This window comes from Alligator mississippiensis, chromosome 2 (assembly GCF_030867095.1).
Source record: "Alligator mississippiensis isolate rAllMis1 chromosome 2, rAllMis1, whole genome shotgun sequence".
Classification (NCBI taxonomy): domain Eukaryota; kingdom Metazoa; phylum Chordata; order Crocodylia; family Alligatoridae; genus Alligator; species Alligator mississippiensis.
Window position 1 is genome coordinate 92340968 of NC_081825.1, and position 15572 is coordinate 92356539.

General features: G+C 41.1%; 1 protein-coding gene across 7 annotated transcripts in view; it reads right to left on the bottom strand.

Annotated features, from left to right (window-relative positions):
- The window catches only part of GRIA2 (glutamate ionotropic receptor AMPA type subunit 2), a 148023-nt gene extending 133530 nt beyond the window's left edge, over positions 1–14493 (bottom strand). For 2 of the 7 annotated variants that reach the window (XM_019481455.2, XM_006270894.3), the window contains exons 1-2: positions 13992–14492; positions 13162–13302 (exon numbers count right to left, since the gene is read on the bottom strand). In XM_019481455.2, the coding sequence (XP_019337000.1) occupies positions 13162–13302; positions 13992–14085 (235 nt within the window). In that variant the 5' untranslated portion in view covers positions 14086–14492. Of the gene's footprint in view, positions 1–13161; positions 13303–13991 lie in introns of those variants that run through there. The other 5 variants (XM_019481453.2, XM_006270896.3, XM_019481456.2 and 2 more) reach the window with 3 other exon arrangements.
- Positions 14494–15572: the final 1079 nt, after the last annotated feature.

The following is a 15572-nucleotide window of genomic DNA, read 5'->3' on the forward strand; positions in this document are numbered from 1 at the left end:
AGTTGCAGGGCTTACAACCATGGGATCCAGTGCAGAGGGAACCCAGGGGAACCAGAAAGAATGTGCAATGGTGTCTAATGCACAATCCCACAGTCATACCTCCTAACATTCATGTGCGTTACACCAGGAATTGTGATTGTGTGGATTGTGCAATAGAGCTGCATGTGTAGAGGGGCCCTTAGATCTAGGGCCTATTAACTTAAATGCTCTTAAATATAAGTACTGTGAGGACAAGTGTTTTTTTTCAGGTCTAGGAAACAACTTTACAGATCTAACTCAGATCTTTGAACTGTATTTTATAATGACTAGAAAGCCAGTGCAGTTATCTGAAAAAAGGTTACCTATTGCTAATATTGTGTTACCTATTGCTAATACTACCTAAAACCTACAGTGTTATATCATGTACCCACTATAGGTACTGAGAGGTGTCAAGAATAGTGGTAACACCACTTACAGTTCACTACAACTGTGCATCCTAAAAATTAAGAAGACATTCCTATAACAAGGACTGGCTCAAAGTGAAAAAAGTAGTAAATGTAAGATGCAGATGAAGAGAAGTATTCTTGGCCACTGGCATCATTTGGTTTCTTGTGAAGATAGAGTAGAGAAGTCCAAGAATTTTCCTGAAATACCAACCTCTTAGAAAAAGGTAGACACAACTCAATAATGAGGAGAAAACGCACCTGCTGTACCATAAAATTCTATTCTAGCCATTAAGGGCACTTACACTTTGTTGAAGTTTAAATCTAGTCTTTTCAGATTTTCATGTCTGTCCAAGTCAACCACAGATACTAAACTATCCACATATGGCAACAATGAGATCTAGGGCTATGTATCTTCTTCATATCTAGACCAATGCCTGACAAATTGCTTTACTGATGCCCCAAGTGACCCCTCATTGATGAAACTATGAAAATTTGAAATTACTATGAAACTATGATGTTGACTAGAAACTATCTTAAGACTAAAAATGTATACAATACTACACAGTTAAAATGGTCTCTGCTGTTAAAAATATTTTGCTGAAATGAAGAAGAGAAATCCACAAAGAAATCTCTTTTTCAGTACAAGAGGATGATTTGGTATTGAGACTTAAAACTGAAACTGTTTTTTTATGTTTCCCTCTCAATGTAACATGTAAGAATGAAATACCACATGCTGATCAATACCAGCTCTGAGACAACTTCTGGGTACAAACAACATAAATCCCACAAACAGAGGCAGAGAAGACTAGGATATGCCTAGCAAACTGCATACACAATTAAATGTCAGTACAACTGATAATTACAACTGCATTCATAGGTCCAAATCTAAGACAGAAATACATACTTCTCAGATTACAAAACAAACTCTGAAACAAAAGAAATATAGCATTTCTATATTACTATTTATGAAAAGACAAAGCTTCCTTTTCTCTTCTGCAATCCTTCTGTAACTGAGTCTTCTATTTATTTATTTATTCATTTTTAAGATGTTCCTTTCTATTCTAGTAGATAAATACTTAATTTGCAAAAGCATAAGAGTTAGGATTCAGATGGTGCTTCAAATTGTAGCAAATGTAAAGCATTCTTAAATACTTGGTACAATCAGAAAGGCTTTATGATCCTTTTGCTATTGCTAAGAGGAATTAGTCATGTCATGAAAGAAAAGTGATCTAAGAAATCTGCAGATTTTCCAAGAAGTCATGTTCTTATGTGTTTACAGAGATGCTATTTTTTTCATCATACACATCGTTCTGAAACTAATATCACCCGGCTTGACAAGTCTGTAACTTATGGTATATTTTCATACTTGCATCAGGCCAAATGCTAATTCAGTGGCTCCAGTTCAGTGCCATGAAACGTTTTCAGTTCTATGGAAGCAGAATATTTTATCTAATTCAAAAATAACTTTTTACTACTAAAAACAGATGTTAATGTAAGCCAGAATAATAGAGACAAAACCTATGGATTGTGGGATTTTTTTTTTTATTTACTTTTTTTTACTAGCAGGGAATTCTAAGTTTCAAAAGAACAAAATGGAAACCACTTAAGCATAAAAGGAGGACTGGTCTATGGTAGAGCAATCCTTCTGCAACTGAGTCTCCGTTATTTTATTTTATTTTATCTTATTTTATTTTTAAGATGTTCCTTTCTATTCCAGTACCTAAAGGCTTTATTTGTAATTCATTTTAAATACTTGATCATAATATTCAATATATGTTTTGTGCTTTCTATTGTTCCACTGAATTTACTTCAGAGACATGCAAGAACCAAGGCATAATAATAGCCCATTATTTTACCTTTGATGGTTGTCTAAAGAAATGTATGTGCACACAAACCCTACAGCTTATTTTATACATTTTTTTCAACTGTGACACTAACCTTAAAAAGCAATTAAATTATTTGTATATCCCGTTGGGCTCTACTCGTGTATGATCTTTTATATAACTCCTTGATTTGAGACTCCTATAACATCCTGCTTGACAGGAACTGAAAAAAAATGTCCTTTAAATTGCTTTGCTTTTTTTATAAGATTAGTGGTGATTCTTTCAGTTCAGAGCTTTAGTTTCTATTAGAAGTGTTGTGTTGACTATAGTTTAAAATAATTACACATAGGGATACATCCAATACAGCTATGTCCATTTACAACTCTTCACCATATATGCAACATAGCTAGAAGAAATTGTATTGTGTAGGTTCTTCTTTATTGTCATTCTGTAACATGATGGCCAAAATCTTCATAATGTCTAGTGATTGCAGATGCCCAATTTGAGACACCATCAGCCAACCTGTTTGTCAGCATTGATGTGGTCATCACCTTCTTAAGACATGGAGCCTTTCACTTGTCTCAGGAGGGGGCTCAAAAACTCAGACAATTAAAAATTACCATCAGCTTTTGAAAAGGTTTCGCTATTTAAATGTAATATAGAGATAATATAATATGGTACAACACCCTATAAAAAAATCTGTACCAATTGCTTGTCACTATGAGCACATCTACACATTAATTAATGTGCTTTTGCTAATGCACATTAAATGTAATATTTCCAGGCATTTTTACACATACTCAGTTGGGGAGGAGGAGGAGAGGGAGCTTTAATTAGATCAGCTCCAAGAGGTTATCTAATTAAAGCGCCCACAGCTTCTTGTGAATCAGCATCCCCATGCTTCAAAATGTAGGTGGGGGTGCTTTAACTAAAGTTTTGAACAAACTTTAGTGTGCTTTCCTGACTTTTGCTCCATTCAAACATGGCCCTTTATTATTAAACTACATCTCTATAAAAATATGTGGAAGTAAATGTGTGAAAAAATTGGTGTAATTTTATTAATGCAATGCAGTCCTATTGCATTTCATAACAGATACTGACACAGATTTCTTCTAATCCTTTATCTTTTATATTGGTCATTGTCTTCTTTAATATTATAAAAAAATGATAATATTAATAACTCTTAATCTTTATGAAAAGCATTGTCTACTAAAACATTATTTTGGAGGAAAGATTGGTTAATTAATATTTGGTATGGTGCCATCTTATATACTAACTTGTTCAGAGAAGAATGAGCTTCTGTAAGCTACAACCTACTTAGTCTCATGCTAACACAGCTAACTACTTCTCTCTAATATTTGCTGGTTAAGTAATTTATCTTATAAATTATATGATATTTCTTCAAGAAATTATTTGACTTACATTACTGTATTTTTAAGTATGTGAGATGATAAATAACGTTAAGAATTAAGTGGTGTTTCTTTTCCTGAAAATCTGTTTGAGATTTCAAATTTTTTCCTGTTCCATATTAGATAAAACCAAGATCTTCCACAAAAAAAAAAAAAAAAAAAAAATTAGAGAGAGAGGGAGACCCATGACAGAATAGGAAACTATCCAATGCTTAGGACCTCTAAAACCTCGAAAGTGGCAGATCCTGGTTCATATCTGCCTGAATCAAGCAGGTCCCATCAAAGTAACAACTTTCAACATGGATCCATTTGGAAAAATAGTTCTAATATTCCACAAAAATTGATACAGCCTGTCTTTTAAAGATGGTTTTGGAGAGTTTTTAAAACATGGTCTATTGATCAATTGTAACAGGTCCAAATTGTTTGAATCCTTATTTTGTGGGGTGACATACTTAGCAGCCTTTGGTTGTTATAGTATACACCAGAATTATAATAAATGCCAACTCTGGAGACCAGTACTCAGAGCATATAGGTAGGCAGTGAACTGGACACGTACAAGGACAGATATAGGAAGGAGAAAACAAAAAAAATCCTTTTTCAAAATCCACAGCAGCTGCAAAACCACTCTGCTCAAATGGCGGCAGTAACCTCTTAAAATCCTTGAAAAGACCTCACTTATGATGAGGTGGTGCTACCAATCCAAATCCCAGCCCTTCCCTCTCCCACCATGCCACTGCTCTTTCCCCATTCCTCCCCGTCTTCTGACTTACTACACAGGAAGCAGGGCTCTGCAGCACTTCCATATTCTGTTTAGAAAGCCACTCCCATCTCATTGCAAAGGGGCTTTCCTAATCCTTCGAGAATGAGGCAGAATATACCCCGCAGTCCTCTGTTCAATATTTTCCTCAGGTTTGTCTGCTTGTGCAATAGCCACTTTTCTTCCCACATTAAAACAGACACAAACTGACAGTTGATGCCACATACTGATGGACTACAAATGGGCAGCATTTACATAATAGAGTAATTTAAATACCAGATGTGTGAAAATACCAATTGAAGCCATTACTTAATAAACTGCTTTACATTTTGCCTTCATCCTTAACACTTAGAGTCAAACACTTTTATTTTATATTTTATAGAAGGAAATAAAATCACATAACCTGAAATATCTTTAGGCCCCATTCTAGCTTGGTTGATAATTTTAAAAATGTATACATTTCTATTTATAAGAATGCTAGTGTGACATTCCTAACTATAGTAGCATGCGAAAATGTAGTGTCCTATTAAACTAAATGCAGTATTACATAACTGAAATCAAATCAGATCCTGAAATGAAAAGATAGGATAATATAGCAATTAGATTTTCTGAGATAATGGTTATTGTGGCATGCCATATACTCAATTAGAATATCTTTGTTTTTATTGGACTTGAAGCTCTAATTTAAGCCTAACCATGCTGTTTATGAAAGAAACTGTATTGATGAACTTTAAAGAATGACAGAACCAATTAGGACATAAAATTGACATTCTAAACAAGATTTTAAAAAGATCTGATGTAGGTACTAAAATAAGAGACAGATTTTTTTCTCATGAGTTTAGTATGTTTGGTGAAGAGGCATTTTGAAGAATGCGCCAAAAGTCTGTCACAGGGTGAACAACTGAGGGCTGAGCAGTTTTGCAAATCTGGCCCTTATTTAGGTACTTAAATGAGAATTGAATCTGTTTGACAATTTAGCATCAGCTCTGTGGTCTGGACGCTCAAAAATCTAGCCTTAAATGAACATGAATTTCCTCCTCCCCCACTCATGAAAAACAAATGCTCTACTTTTAGTGTTTGCTTGTGGAGTTGGCCTTCCAAGTGGAAATATTAAGACACACAGCAGTTTCCTTATCAATTATCACTTTATGGTTGGAGAGACACTTGATATTTTTTCAAACTATGCAAAATTTCAAATATATTTTAGTAATAAATTAAAAAAAAATATTGGCAATGATTCCACTTGATCACAAAGCATTTGGGTGCCATAGGAAAAAATAAAACATAAAGGAAAGTTCAGTATTAGCAATAGTATTTAACACAGCATAACCATAGCACTCTATTAGTAACTACACATTATAAATTACAAAAGTAGTGCTGTAAATAGTATCAATTCTACAGTATACAACATACATTAACTCAACATATGATTTTTTCATTATGCATTCACTATTTGCCTGATTCTTTTAATCTTTCCATATCACTGAACTGTACTGCAAAGCATTCACCACTGAAATGATGTGTTAATTTTCCATCAAATTACCTCTCCAGTTTAAAACACTTATAACTCATAAGCATTTGTAACCAATGTAGATTTTGAATTACCTTTTTATAAGCAAAACCTGAATTTTTTAAGACAAAATTATAGTACTCATGAGTGCATTCTTTCCAAATAGCACAAGAAAAGTTTTTTATGATAACACATCTTGCCTAAAATATTTCAGTAAACCATGTTACACAAAATAATAAAATTTCCATGGAGAGAAGCATTGTAGAAAACTATGAGTGAATCTCTAATTCTTAATATTCTGAAAACATAATTTTTCATGATGCTGTGATGCAACTGTATGCCAAATAACTTGTAGCAAATGTACTATTGGATAATGAAAAAGCTTTTGGGTTTGGAAATGTTTGTCCTTGTTATTTCTCACAAGAGGCAAGGTACTAGGCTGTATGTACAGGATGAATACAGCCGAAAGTGTTTACCTCTTCATTATCTCAATTCATTGGTACACTGACCATGATCTGGCCTTTTCTGGTTTCAGTGTCCATTTCCTCTATATATGAATGCAGTCATAAACCTTAAATGGAAATAATTGTTAAGTCCTTGTCTTAAATGATTTATGGAGATGGGAACATAGACTTAAATGCTAAATCATATTGCAAATACGACCTTTTCCAATAATACTACCAATACAATTCTGGTATGGTCTATTCAATTTCTTCTTTTCTTTTTTCTCTTTTGATGTTGCTTACAAATATTTGACTAATAGCTATACTCAATGGGAGAGTCCCTGTTCCCCCAAGCACTACCAGGGGTAACAAGGAACAATGGCCATAAGTTGACTGAGAGTTGATTCAGGCTAGATATCAGGAGGCACTACTGTACTATCAGGGTGGCTAGAAGCTTGAACCAACTTCCAAGGGAAGTGGTGCTTGCCCCTACCCTGGGGGTCTTCAAAAGGAGGCTAGATAATCACCTAGCCGGGGTCATTTGATCCCAGCATCCTTTCCTGCCCATGGTAGGGGGTTGGACTTGATGATCTGCTTAGGTCCCTTCCGACCCTACCAACTATGAAACTATGAAACTATGAAGATCTGGAATAAATAGTAAAGATGACATTTAACTTCAGTTTGCTTTGGATCAGGCCCTGGTTAATGCATATCTATGCAAAAACTTATGCAAATGTTTAATTTCATACACTGTCAGTAGTCCCATTTACATTGATGTAAATTAGTACCTATAGTTGCAATTAACATGATAAATATTTTACTAAATATGAGGGACTAGAATTAGGTTCAGAAGTTATTTAAGTAAAATGACAATTCATTAATGAAAAGGTATATTGAGCCTAGTAAAGATTTAATTAATGTGTACTTCATAAATTGCTGTTCAATATAATTCAGCAGAAATGTATTAAAACTATCTTTGTCAATGTAACTTCAATGTATGCTCAAGATCCATGATGAGATCCATGCAGTAATCGTGCAATGAGAATCTGGAAAGTTGAGCTGTCAAGCCCTAACCACCATATATCTGGAACTGCCTGAGTTCCGGATCATGGCTGCATGTATGGAAATTTAAATATCAGCAAGAAGTAAAACAAGCACAGCAAGAAAAGCACAAGGAACAAGTGCCCAGAGTTTAGATTGCCTTCAGGTGTAGTACTGAAAGCAGTACTTTAAACAGAGTTACTTTTACTAAGTCTGCTGCAGAAAGGGAAATTAGAAAAGATTTGGGGGCTTGAAGAGTTCATGTCATGCCATCCACAGATGAAGCAGTCAAGGATACTGTTATATCACTTTAATGTCAGCTGCTATTTGGGACTTGCAGAGTCTAATTTTTGTGAGTACAGAAGCAACTCTGACTTTTCTCATTGAACCTGTATACTAATTTGCAGGAGAAAAGAAATAGAAAAAGAATCAACAGAATAAATGGGAATGAGCCTTCAAAGCATTATTATGAGCTACACTAGCTTTTACACTAGAATCATATAAATACATTCCTTCTGACTTTCCTGGAAAAGTATATACTTTTTTGTTTATTTATTTATTTTTAAATTTTGTATTGGCAGTGTTGTAGTAAATGCTATTCTTTTAAGAATTCAGTCAGGAGCATTATATTCCAGAATGGCTAGGAAAGCAAACATTACAATTTGGATATTGCAATGTTCTAGATATTCTTAGTTTTCAAAGCTGCTGGTTGAAGATATAACGAGAAGATCTGAGTTTTATGCATGAATCAGCATCCCCTTGTCATAATGTCATGGTGCAGTGATCCCTGCAGAGCTGTAAGACTTGATTTAAAATGGTAATGCTCAACACCCTCTTCAGCCAGCAGAATTACACTTCCAAGATCTTGCATATATTAGCTCTGTACTGAGATTACTGTATGAATAACTTGTTACTATTATTGAGCTCTTATAGTACCCTATGGGAAACCTCTCTGTATTCATAAAATATCACTTACTGTTTGCTGGTCAAAAGATTAAATTATTTGTGTCACCTCACTCTAGCGCTTTTATCTTTTGATATCAATTTGCATCAAGATACATTTCTGATATCATTGATTGTGGAAGATATCTTCAGTTAGATTCAGCTTGCTTATGTTGTGCTAAAGGACTGTTTCATTTTTCTCAACCATCTCTGGTTTTACATTGTGACAAAAATTAATCTTCACAAAAATTAGACTCTGCAAGTCCCAAATAGCAGCTGACATTAAAGTGATATAACAGTATCCTTGACTGCTTCATTTGTGGATGGCATGACATGAACTCTTCACTTGCAATACTCTAACTTAATTCCATTTGTTAGAAGCCAAATGATCCCAAATATCAGTTTGTGTTACACTGAAATGGTGGACTGATTTTCATCTTTCCTGTCAGTATTACCATCATATGAATTGCTTTTGTGTATCAATTGGCTGAGTCTAGTCCATTTTTCTAGTAAGGATTTTTGTTAGTGAGAACCATTCATACTCACACTTTCTAAAATAAATGTTCATCCAATGAGTAAAAGTTGCAGCATCTCTATGAAAATCATAAACCAAATCCTCAGATGTTATCAATCAACATTAATTCAATGGTGTTGCTGGATTAACACCAGACTGCTTGACAATCTGTCTGCAAGCCTTTGCAGAGGCCAGAACTAACAATTTGCTGTGTGTCAGCACACTGCTAGTGTAACCACTATCACCCAGAATAGCACTACAAAAAGGCCTTCCCATCCTTTTAGAGTAGATATCCTTTGGCCATCTTCAAATGAGAATGCGCTTATTGGGCTGTTGCCCCTTGTCATTGGTTCATGAGCTTTGCCACCTTCTTTTTCATGAGGGCTTGGGACCTAGTTTAGAAGTAACACTTTATATAGTTTTAATCTGTGAATCAATTTTTTAAAACACAATTTAACTGCATTTAATAATAAATTGGATTTTGACTTAAATACATTTTCAGCAGAAGTGATCAAGTCCTGATTACCCTTTAACTTTTTCTTTTGAACATGCTTTGCTTACACTGTCTTGTATCTAATGTGTTTGGGTTTTGTGATATATGTGAGTGTTAACTTCTGGTGTATGTTTCTGTGGCAAAACAATAATGTATGTCTACATTTAAAAACATATATTATACGTGGAATAAAACTTCTAATCTACATACCTGTTTCAGGTAGTGCTGAACAAAGAGTTGTAAATACTGTTTGCTTGTTGGTTACCTGTTGTTGGGTATAGTCTGCCACCTGCTGGATGCTTGCTCTATGAAGTTTTTTGTGATATCTTTTATTGGACCGGCTATACAGTTGGGAGAGATGTTGTCCAAGCTTCCAGGCACAACGCGTCCTTCTTCAGCCTTGTCCAACATCTCCCCCAACTATACAGTTGATCTATTAAAAGATACCACTAAAAAGCTTTGTATTTTGTACTTTTCCTAGACCATTATAGCTACAACAACATTCCACACCCCTACAACTCCATGAGTGATATTTTTGTCTTTGGTTAGTGAAGCTATTCATAAAGGTTCAGAACTATATGTTCAAAAGGGAGATGTAGAGTTTCTAGCAGTTGGGGCAATATTTTATTTTCTCAGTCACTTGAATTATTATTCTTAACAGTAAGTGGCTCCTAATTTTGCTTTAGGTATTTAGGTCACTGAATTACTTTTACTTGGTTAAGGTATGGCTTCAGCAGTCAGTGTCTCCTGTCGAAAAATATTAATGAACTGGCTATGGTACACTTTCCAGAAAGAGTTTTCCATTTTAGTTCTGTTTCACATATACAATTCATTGTGGGCCACTTTGAGAAAGAATCAACCAGCTTCAGAACCTCAGTACTCAGTCAAGAACAAAATGCAGGAGACAAGAAAGTGAATTGTCATGTTTGGCATGCCCAGTTCTAAAGGATCATTGCTGACATGAACTGGTGAATTATCTGATTCATCACATATTTGTCTTCAATACCATCAAACCTTTCTTGGAAAGATATTTAAAAAAATACTAAACCTATTGCTGGCAAGTGCTTCATGCATCAACATTGTTGCTGCTCTAAATTGTTAATGGTGATACATTTAAGACATAGTACCCACTCTTGTTTTACTCAATTTATCATGTAGCAGAAGGGGCTGTGCTGGCTTTAACACAGTGTTCTTCAAGCTGCTTGAAAATTCATTGGACATGATTCACACAGAGATGAAAGAAAAAGGAAAACCTTCAGCATGGGCAATATTACTTGCCTAGTAAAAACTATACTGATTTCAGTGCCTTTCATAAAATCTATACTGGTCATCTAAATATTGTAGGATTTTAATGAAGGACAATGATGAATTTCAAGAATGAGTCAGGCAAAAACATTTAATGTGGTTCAAAGGAAGTATGATTCCCCTACTTTCTGAAGAAATTAGAAGTAGCCATGTTTGCCATTAGCAGTTGCTATCAGTAGGAAAAATCCCTGGTGCAATCTCAACGAAAGCACATTAAATTAAATGAACTCATGAGCATAGAGGAGTAAGAAAACATAGAAAGACCAGTCATTCAGGTCACACTTGACTTTTTCCATGACAAGAATTTTAAGGGACATCTCGATTCACTTGACTAATCCCCAACAAAATGTCATGCAAATACTATCCTGGCACAGTATAAAGTCCTTGGAGTCTCCTGTGCTATTTGATGACCTGAGAAATTATCAATTAAACAAATGCAGGCATTTTTCCCACATTAGTGTAATAGCTAGTGTTCTGCCTTGTTCTGATTGGCTACTTGCTCCAACCATGTCTTTTCCTTGCTTGTATATGATACCTCTTCTCCCACCCTCCCTCTTTTGTTTATTTAGATTTTAAGCTCCTAGGGGTAGGAGCCAGCCATCCTTTTTCAACTCTTAGCACAACTGGCCTCCAGTCTTTATTGGCCCTCAAATACTAACATACCAAACGTGATTAAGAATTATGCAACATTATGGAAGAAGCTGGCTGTTAGAGGAAACCTGTGTCCTTGCCAGTCATTAACATCCTTATTCAAAGTATCTCAAATATTTTACCCTTCAAAGGGAAGAAGAGTTTCCTTTCCATACTACTTTTTTTCTGGAATAGAAACTTCATTGTGGTAACATGTTGGATTTTTTTGCTTGTTTGTTTGGGGGCCTTTTTGTCACATGTAATTAGGGCCATCAGTGTCCTGAGCTGACACCAGTGTTTGTTGCTTGGTTGTCCTTGTAAAGTGTGTCTCTGCAGAGTTTTCATTTTCACTGAGAGCAAGCCTCAAGGCCTGAGAATGTATAGTTTTTTTTTCTTCAGGTTTTCATTCTCTACATGGACAATACTCAGGTCACTTTGAGACCCCTGGATTTAACAGCTGATCATAAAATTTCTGTTATTTAAAAATGCCAGCTTCCCCTCAAAGTTAGCATTACAAATTGCACCTCTACCGGCATGGGTCTAGTTAGACCATCCCCTCACCATCCCCTCACCTTTCTTCATTTTGAAGGTGTTGCGCCACAGTCAGGTGATGCCAGGCCTTATCTCCCCAGCCAGGCTTAACACATAATTCATTCCCGGAACAAATTTTAAGAAGACTTTCTCTCTTTCAAGCCTCTGTAATGGCTTTTAGCAATCCTTCCATATTAAAGCAATGAAAAATGTCGCCTTCCAAATACCCTTGGTAATTGGACAGCGGCATGTGTGCATGGGCATAATCACCCTAGATAAGGTTTGCTAATCAGTCTGGAGCATGCATAAATCATGGCAAAGGTCTTTATAAAAATGTCTCTCTCTTCCCACTGATCTGGGGCTGAAAGCTTGAGGCCAGCTTTTCTGACCTGGCCTAGTCCATTTGTTTTAGATGTTTCCCTGCCTCTTTTCTTCGGGTAAGGCGAAAAAAACCCAAAAGGAAACAAAAACAAAAAACAAACAAACAAAGGAAAGGAGCAGTGTCTTCCCCCCCCCCCCCAGTGATTTTCAAAAGAAGTTCATGATGTCAGGCCTTGAATCTGGGAAGAGCAGTTCAAGAGGCTGCTCCAGAGGCATGCAGTGGGGTAGCTTGTAGGGGGGACTCCCCCCACTCGGCTCTTCCTGCTGTGGATTCCCACCTGCCCCTCGCCTACCGCCTGCGCCAGCTGCAAACCTCACGGGATCGCTCCAGATGCAACCCGGGCTGCGAAAACGGAGGGTGGGAAAGAAACGGGGAGGGATCACGGTTGCCCTAGCCTTGCAGCGTGGGGGGGACGGGGTAGGGAAACCTCCCAGCCTGCCGAAAGCAAGCAAGGCTGTTCTCCCGGGGGGAGCCAGAGGATGTCGGGCAGGGACCCAACGCGCTCCTTTTGTCCCGGCAGATCCAATGCTTTCGACAGGCTTTTGGCCGAGCCGCGGCTCTCCCCGCAGCCCTACGCTCCTCTCGCCGAGACTTGGGGGAGGGGGCGAAGGAAGGGAGGAAGGGGCAGGGTGCTGGAATATGGAGAACCGGGGAAAATGGCTGATGCGCAGCCATCCAGCTACCGATGCTCGGATCCAGCCGGATCCGCCCCCGGCTCCCCCAGCCCCGGAGCCGGCAGGCAGCGGAGCCCCGCGGGGCGGTGCGCTGCGGCTGAGGAGGGCGGGGGGGGGAGCTGGCGCGGATCGGGGCCGAGCAGCCGGGCTTATGTAATGGATGGAGAGGGCAGGGGAGGAACCATTTGCAACCTGGCCCGGCTGCACGACAGGAGCGGGGGAAGGGGGGAGGGAGGCGGGCAAGGCGATCGGCACCTTCCCTGACCCGGGCGCGGTACTCACAAGCGTTGGTGACGGCGAAGCTGTTGGCCACCTCCAGGTTGTCGATGTGGGGCGTCAGCCTGAACTCCGAGGTGGAGAACTGGACCATGCCTACCCGGAATGCGCTGTACTCCTGATCGGCGCCCCTCGGGAAGAGCCCCCCTGCGGGCACACGGCACACCGCGCCAGCCCGTCAGTGCCCCCGGGGCAGAGCAGAGCAGAGCAGAGCCGCGCGGACCTCCCTTCTCCATCCCACCTCTCTACCCCATCCCGCCCCACCACCCTACCCCATCCCATCCCACCCCACCTCCCTACCCCATCCCATCCCATCCCACCTCGTTACCCCATCCCATCCTACCCTAGTCCCCCCCACCCCATCCCATCCCACCACATCCCACCCCACCCCATCCTATCCCAGCCCTGAGGCTCGTGCCACCCGCCCGCCTCCCTCGGGGCTTGCACCAAAGCAGACAGCTGCTCCCAGCCGGCTCCCTTAGGGGAAAGGAGAGGATGGGGGGCGGTTGCATCAGATCAGAGGCATCCGAGGCTCTTCTCTCGAGGCAAAGCTGGAGAGAACCAGAGCCGCCCCAGGGCTGGAGGAGCAGGGCAGGGCTTGGCTTCCGAAAGGGAAGGCGGTGAGGGGACTAGACACGGAAAGACTTCATGGGGAACCCACAGCCTTGGGGTCCATACACCCCCCCCCCGCACCTCCCAATGCTCCGAATGGATACACAGAGCCTCTCCAATAAGGATCCATAGGGAGGAGAAGGGGGAGATGGTGGTGGTGACTGGCGGGGGGGGGGGGGGGGGGAGGAGAAAAAAAAATCCCTTCCCCAGGCAGAGACACCTACCTATTTGTATGCTGTTGGAATAGACCCCCCAGATGAGTCCCCAGAACACGGGAGGCAGGAAGACAGCAATCTGCATAATCTTGTGCATTTCCATGAAAAGTAGAGCATCCACAGAGCCACAAGCGCTCCCCCCGCCCCCTGCCTGCCTTTGCCTTCTGCTTCTCGGAGCCTTCCGGTCAGCACATTAGATCCTCTGCGCGGTGAGGCGAGCAAGCCAAGGCAATCAAGAAAAAAATAAAATAAAAGGGGGAGGGGGAGCCTTAAGCAGCAGCAAAAGGAGCTTGGCCAAGGTGCTGCCGGGGGCTGGTGCTGATCTGGCCCTTGTCCCAGCTCCAGAAGTGTGCGGGGGGTGGTCAAAAAAAAAAAAGGAAGAAAAAGGCTGGTGGTGAATGCAGGTCTCAGCAGCGCTGCTGTGGTCCCGGCGCCTGCCTCAGTCCGCCCGGCGCACTCCCATGCACTCGCACACACTCATCCTCTCGCTCGCTCCCCCGCGCGCACACACAGAGGCAGGGACGGGAGCCGGCGCGCCTGCGCGAGCCGTCCCCTCTCCGCACCGCTGCGCCCCCGCCTCGACAGCGCGGAGGAGCTGCCTTCAGCACCGCGGACAGCGCTCCCGGCCGGCGCCGCGGCCCAGCCGCTGCCCCCGCCCCCGCCCGCACCTCGCACCTCGCACCTCGCCGCCTCCTGCCCCGGGGGCGCCGGGCACTGCAGCACGGCCCTCGCCTGCCGCCCGCCGGCCGCGCGCGGAAAGGCGGCTCCCGAGCTGGCAGCGGGCAAGGGGCGACTCCCGGCTCCACGCTGGCTGGGGACGGCTGCCGCTGGGAAAGAGGCTGGAGGTGGATAAGCCAGGCTGGAGTCATTTCTCTACGGAGCCTAAGGGAGTTAGAGCCCCGGTTCCTTCTGACAGGCAACAGAAGCTAGGCACCTAACTCTTAGCCCCCCCCACACACACACACTTAGCTCCCCCACTCCCCCAGGAGACACTCTGGGGCACATGACTTCTAAGGAAAGACTGAGGGAACTGGGCTTAGATAGTCTAGAGAAGAGGAGATTGAGTGGGGATTTAATAGCAGCCTTCAACTGCCTGAAGGGGGTTTGGAAAGAGGATGGAGCTAGACTGTTCTCAGCCTTGGCAAATGATGACAGAACAAGCAGCAACGGTCTCAAGTTGCAGGAAGGGAAGTTTAGGTTAGATATTAGGAAGCATTTTCTCACTAGGAGGGTAGTAAAACACTGGAACAGGCTACCCAGGGAGGTGGTGGAAGCTCCATCCTTGGAGGTTTTGAAGACCCAGCCAGACAAAGCCTTGGCTAGGAAGATCTACTTGGGGATGGTCTGCTTTGAGTAGGGGGTTGGACTAGATGACCTCCTGAGGTCCCTTCCAAGCCTAATTTACTATGATTCTGTTCTATGAATGATGAGAGGTAACTACATTATGGAAAGCTTTTCAAACCAGGATGTCTAAAGATTAGGCAACTAAATCCACCAGGGTCACCCCTGTGCGGTGGGGGCAAATTGGGGCAACTGTCCCAGGCCCCATGCTTTGGGGGCCCCGCAGAGCTGGGTGGAGTAGCTGCGGCA